We start from the raw sequence: 6,487 nt of genomic DNA on the forward strand, positions 1-6,487 counted from the left end.
CATTTTAGAGCCGCCAGAACTTAGAGATATTTGTGTCAGGAATCTCGTGAATGTGTAATTCGGGTAATTCATGTAAAGTTATGCATAATTTTGGCGGATAGTATTACTACGATTTGAGCATCACACTGAGTGGGAAGGGAAACTGCGGTATGTAAGATAAAGACTGTATTGCAGGTTAAGTTAACCATTGTATATCCCACAGAATAAAACATAAGACCCAAATACTCTGTTTGTTATCGAACACGAGGTGTTTTCTTGGGCGTTAAGTTGCAATGCACCCCGTGATAGTTCGAGCGTCGTCATTTTCTTTTATTCGCACTCTGCATTCGCAAGGTGCATTGGATTTGTACTCTGCGAGAAGATGCCAATGAAGCATTCGCCCCGGCGGAGCCCCAGACTGGATGTCGGGGGTGCTCCCGCAACTGCGACCACCACGGCCACAGCAACTGGCAAGCCGGCCAGCTCTGCGAGTGTGGCTGGTGATCGGCAGCGGCCACAGACTCCGAAGGAAAGTGGAGTAGCCGCCAGTGAAGCGGCAAGTAACCTGCAGCCCGCAGCTACGGGGCAGCTTACGGACTCCACGACTGTACAAGTGGCGGCCCTCATGGAAAGGATCGCACATCTAGAGTCGGAGCTGGTGAAGGCAAGGGCAAATGAAGGGCATGCAGAGGCCGCCAGGGATCCCGTTGGAGTCGGGGCACGCGGCGTTGGAGTGAGCGGTACGGCGAATACACCGCCATGTTTGAGTGAAACGGTGCCATGTCTGAGAGCAGCACCACGGCAGGGCTCGAGTGAGAGCCTGCCCAGGCAGATTATGAGTGACAATCTGCAACCGGAGCTTGGAGTGACGCCATCTTTGGATGCGCAGTTGCCGGCACAATTGAGTGCAAGTTTGCCGCCACAATTGAGTGGAAATTTGGCGCCGACGCTTGGCGGCCATTGGGCAAACGGGCAACCTGTCACACGGAGTTGTACAACAACAACAGTGAGCTATTCTCCGCCATTTTGTGTTACCGCCACGGCGCAGCCTGAACGAGGTTATGTTCACCCGCCACGGGAGCCAACACACAATTTGGAGGTATCAACGCCATCGCCCCTATCATATGGAATGGCGGCGACGAGCATACCTGGATGGACGCCACGCAGACTGCCTGATCTTCCCGAGTTTGAGGGTCAGCCAGAGGAATGGCCAATATTCTTGTGCGCGTTCACGGAGACAACGGCAGCTTACCAGTGTACAGATTTGGAGAATAACCAGAGGCTAGTGAAAGCCCTGAAGGGTGAAGCCCGAGCAGCTGTGAAGTCGCTGCTCATCCACCCCAGCAATGTGCAAGCTGTTATGGAGCAGCTACGATTCCGGTATGGACGTCCGGAGCTTTTGATCCGTAGCCAACTGGAGAGCGTGCGCGATGTGCAGCCAATACAGGAGGCCAACATCGCAAGGATCGTGCCGTTCGCCACAAGGGTGAGCAACCTGGCAGCGTTCCTGCAGTCAACCACGACCGGCAGCCAGCACTTAGGGAATCCAACCCTAATGGAGGAGCTGATCGCCAAGTTGCCTGTGAGCAAGAGGTTGGACTGGGCGAAGCACGCGGCTACGATACAGCCATATCCGACAGTGGTGCATCTAAGCGAGTGGCTTCATGAATTCGCTAAATTGGTGTGCACTGTCACGGACGTCGGAATCAAGGAGCACCCGAGACGAAGGGTATTGCACGCGAATAGTGTTCGCGAGGAGGAGCGGTATGCAGACCGCCCCAGATGTTGCCCCTTGTGTGAGGGACAACACAGCATCAAGGACTGCAAGGAATTCAACCGAGCTTCTACAACGAGGCGGATCGAGTCCGCGAAGAGGTTGAGGTTATGTTTTTCGTGTCTGGAGTATGGACATATGGCCCGGTTCTGCACGAAGGATCGAGGATGCAACGTCTACGGATGCCGGATGAGGCATCATTACCTACTCCATGACCCAGCTGGACATCCCAGACGACCGCCAGTCGCAGATGGAGGCCGCAGGAGGGATCAGCGGAGCAGTCAAGACCGGCAGCTGTACAGAGACAGCGGCCGACGGATACGAATGCCACAGTCAGTGGATTCCAACGAGAAGAGCCTGCCTACGTCAGCTGCAGTTATAGACGCGGGACGTAAGGAGGATGAGAGGCGATCGACATGCGACCGCCAGGAATTATCGCACCGGAACTTGAGTTGTGTCGATTCGGATGGAGGTCACCTGCTGTTCCGGATTTTGCCCGTGACGTTGTACGGGGAGAATACGCAGGTCGACACCTACGCACTGCTGGATGAAGGTTCGTCCGTCACGCTCATTGACGACGAGCTCATCCGCAGCCTGAACCTGAGAGGCGAGAGTCGACAACTAAATGTGCAATGGTTCGGCGGAAAATCCGTCAAAGAGCACACAAGGATGGTTAGCCTGCAGATCAGCGCAGCGGGCAAGCCGAAGCGCCATGCGCTGAAGAATGTGTACGGAGTAGCAAACCTGAGTCTCCCGATGCAGAGCTTGCGTCGAGAGGATGTGAAGGCAGCGGGCGCGAGTGTGCGTCTGCCTGTAAAGCCGTACAACAATGCGGCGCCAAGGATCCTAATTGGATTCATGATCCAATCCAATTAGGATCCTTGGCGCACCTAGGAATACCCTTCAGAACCAGGAGCTATGGATCTGGAGGGCCATACGCAGCAGCCACGCCACTTGGGTGGGTGGTATATGGACCGGTGAAAGGAAAGGCAAGTTCACCGCTTCAGAGATCGTGCCTCCTAGCCGTGCCACAGGATAATCTTCTGGAGAAGATGGTCAGCGATTACTTCGAGATCGAGAGTTTCGGAGTGAAGCCGGCACAGCCAGTCGCAGCTGGCGGAGTGGAGCTGGCGCCGTCAGTCGCAGATGACGGCAACGCACGGGCCCTGAGTATCCTGGAGGAGACGACTAAGCGAGTAGGCCGACGATACGAGACTGGGCTGCTATGGAGAGACGACGAGGTGAGACTGCCAGAGAGCTACAGTATGGCACTCAACAGACTTGTCAACATTGAGCGGAAAATGAAGCGCGATGTGGACTTCGCGCGGGCCTACAAAGGAATTATGGACGATTACGTCAAGAAGGGTTACGCACGACGACTGGAGCCCCAGGAAGTCCAGAGGTCCCAGGAAGGCAAGGTATGGTACCTGCCGCACTTCGGAGTAGAGAACCCGAACAAGCCTGGAAAAATCCGGCTGGTTTTCGACGCGGCTGCCAAGGTGAACGGAGTGTCCCTGAACTCAGCGCTGATGAAAGGCCCACAGCGCTACAAACCCCTCCCAGCGGTGCTCTTCCATTTCCGGGAAGGAGCAGTTGGGGTTTGTGCCGACATCAAGGAGATGTTTCATCAGGTATTGATGCAGCCAAAGGACAGATGTGCCCAGAGGTTCCTATGGAGGAACGGAGAAGATCGTCGGGAGCCCGACATATACGAGATGCAGGTGATGACGTTTGGAGCGGCCTGCTCACCATGCTCGGCGGATTATGTGAAGACCGTGAATGCTTCGCAGTATAGCAGCACGGATCCGCGAGCAGTCCTGGCGATCAACGAGTATCACTACGTGGATGACTACGTCGACAGTTTCCCCAGTGAAGAAGAAGCTATCGCCGTCTCGTCACGGGTGAGAGATATACATGCAGAAGCTGGTTTTAATTTGTGTCGATTTACTTCCAGTTCGGCAAGTGTGGTCAGAGCGTTGAACCCACTTGAATCCATCGCTAGCGTTAGATGGACCGAAGCTGAGGAGAAGGTACTAGGAATGTACTGGCAGCCAGCTACAGATGACTTCAAGTTCGGCGTCAAATACCATCGAGTCCCAAGAAGTGTGATGACAGGAGAACGCGTCCCTACGAAGAGGGAGTTCCTGAGCCTGGTCATGTCCACGTTCGACCCGATTGGGTTTTTGAGCTGCTACATGGTGACCGCTAAAGTACTAATGCGAGAGATTTGGCGGAGAGGAGTCGGCTGGGACGAGCCGCTACCAGACACGTTGGCCGCAGCCTTTGAGAGCTGGCGGCAAGGGATGAAGAAGATCGAAGAATTCCGATGTCCACGCTACTATTTCGGCGATGGACGAGTGCGGACACTACAGCTGCATATCTTCGTGGATTCAAGCCAGTCGGCGTTCGCAGCAGCGGCCTATTGGCGGGCCACATACGCAAGCGGAGATGTGCAGGCGCATTTCATATGTTCGAAGACGAAGTGCGCTCCGATGAGGACTATGTCAATCCCGCGACTGGAACTTCAAGCAGCAGTATTAGGAACGAGACTGATGGACACCGTCAAGCAAGAGCACGGTGTGGCGATCAGCAGCTGCGTACTATGGACGGATTCTAAGACTGTGCTGCACTGGATAAGCAGCACCCACCGGAGATACAAGCAATTCGTCGGAAACCGGGTGACAGAGATCTTAGAATCCACGGAGGCGTCCCAATGGAGATGGATTCCGTCTGCCGAAAACGTGGCAGATGACGCGACAAGGCCGCGCGAGTGCGTGGACCTGTCCATTGGATCGCGGTGGCTGAGTGGTCCACCATTCTTACGAGGATCAGAAGAAAGCTGGCCGAGATCGCGCGAGGACTGGAATCCCCCGACGCCAGATGAAGAGGAGATGAAATGTGAGTTTGCCCTAGTCATGGCGAACTTTATATCGTTACAGAGATTTTCAAGTTACAACCGATTGGTGAGGAGCACCGCATGGGTGCTCAGATTTATTCGACGATGTCGTGGACTACGTAGCGTTCGAGAGGACCACGGACTGACGTCGATGGAGTGCGCTGAGGCAGAGCGCACACTGATAAGGCAATCACAGCGAGAAGCGTTTGCCGTGGACAGCCATGGAAAGGCCGCCAAGGGCAGCCGACTGTATGGGTTGTCACCGTACTTCGACAAGGACGGAGTGATGAGAGCCAGCGGAAGGATCGACGACGCGGCGTGTGTGCCATACAGCGCGCGACGGCCGATCATACTGTCTCACGAAGAGGCACTGGCGGAGATGATCGTGCAGCATCACCACGAGAAGATGTGCCACCAAAACGTGGAGGCAACTATTGGAGCGATCCGGCAGAAGTTCTGGATTACGAACTTAAGGAGGCTGCTACGGAAGGTGATGAGCAACTGCAATGTATGCAAGCTGCGGAAGGCGCGGCCTACGCAGCCAGAGATGGGTCCCCTGCCAGAGGACCGGCTGGAAGCCAACGGATGGCCATTTAAGTATACCGGCCTGGACTATTTTGGACCGCTATTTGTGACTGTTGGACGTCACACAGAGAAAAGGTGGGTGGCATTGTTTACGTGTCTAACCACAAGGGCTATCCACTTGGAGATGGCCCACGATTTGTCTACAGATTCCTGTATAATCGCCATGAGGAACTTCATGAGCCGCCGTGGACCGGTGGTCAGGATAAGGAGCGACAACGGGAAGAACTTCGTTGGAGCCGACAGAGAGGCCAGGAAGTTCAGCGAAGTGTTTGAGCCTGCAAAGATCCAGGGCGAGCTGTCGTCCAAAGGAATCGAATGGATCTTCAATTGCCCGGCGAACCCAGCTGAGGGAGGCGTCTGGGAAAGGATGGTGCAGTGCGTGAAGAAGGTGCTGGCGCACACAATCAAGGAGCTCGCGCCCAAGGAGCACGTACTGGAGAACCTGTTGATTGAGGCGGAGAGTATAGTGAACTCTCGTCCGCTCACTCATCTACCAGTGACGGTGGACCAGGAGGCTCCACTGACACCCAACGATCTGCTGAAAGGAGTACCCGATGTTCCGGATCTTCCCAAGGATAATGGACAGGAGTCCAACGGATGCGCTACCAGGAAGCAGTGGCGCATAGCGAGAATGATGCGGGATCGATTCTGGAAGAGATGGGTGCATGAGTACCTGCCAACGCTTGTGCGCAGGGAGAGATGGTGCAAGCATGTCGAGCCCATTCGTCGAGGAGACCTGGTGTTCATATGTGATCCGGCCATACCACGAAGAGAGTGGAAGCGAGGCGTCGTGGAAGAGGTGTTCACCGGAAGAGATGGAATCCCTCGTCGAGCGGCGGTGCGGACTAACGATCGAGCCAAGACGATGATGCGTCCCGCTTCGAGGCTAGCTGTCCTGGACGTGGTGAAGGCGAGTGCTTCACGGGGGTGGGGATGTCGCGGAACGGTTTAGGGCTATCGATAGTTAGTCAAGTTGCATTTTAGAGCCGCCAGAACTTAGAGATATTTGTGTCAGGAATCTCGTGAATGTGTAATTCGGGCACACTAAATCATGTAAAGTTATGCTTAATTTTGGCGGATAGTATTACTACGATTTGAGCATCACACTGAGTGGGAAGGGAAACTGCGGTATGTAAGATAAATACTGTATTGCAGGTTAAGTTAACCATTGTATATCCCACAGAATAAAACATAAGACCCAAATACTCTGTTTGTTATCGAACACGAGGTGTTTTCTTGGGCGTTAAGTTGCA

General features: G+C 54.4%; 1 protein-coding gene across 1 annotated transcript; it reads left to right on the forward strand.

Annotated features, from left to right (window-relative positions):
* Nucleotides 1–361: 361 nt before the first annotated feature.
* Nucleotides 362–6,186, forward strand: LOC122624614. Its single transcript, XM_043804272.1, has 2 exons — nucleotides 362–2,552; nucleotides 2,630–6,186. The coding sequence occupies exons 1-2, from the start codon at nucleotides 362–364 to the stop codon at nucleotides 6,184–6,186; spliced, it is 5,748 nt and encodes a 1,915-aa protein (XP_043660207.1).
* The last annotated feature ends 301 nt before the right edge of the window (nucleotides 6,187–6,487 follow it).

This window comes from Drosophila teissieri, chromosome 2L (assembly GCF_016746235.2).
Source record: "Drosophila teissieri strain GT53w chromosome 2L, Prin_Dtei_1.1, whole genome shotgun sequence".
In the NCBI taxonomy this organism is placed as follows: domain Eukaryota; kingdom Metazoa; phylum Arthropoda; class Insecta; order Diptera; family Drosophilidae; genus Drosophila; species Drosophila teissieri.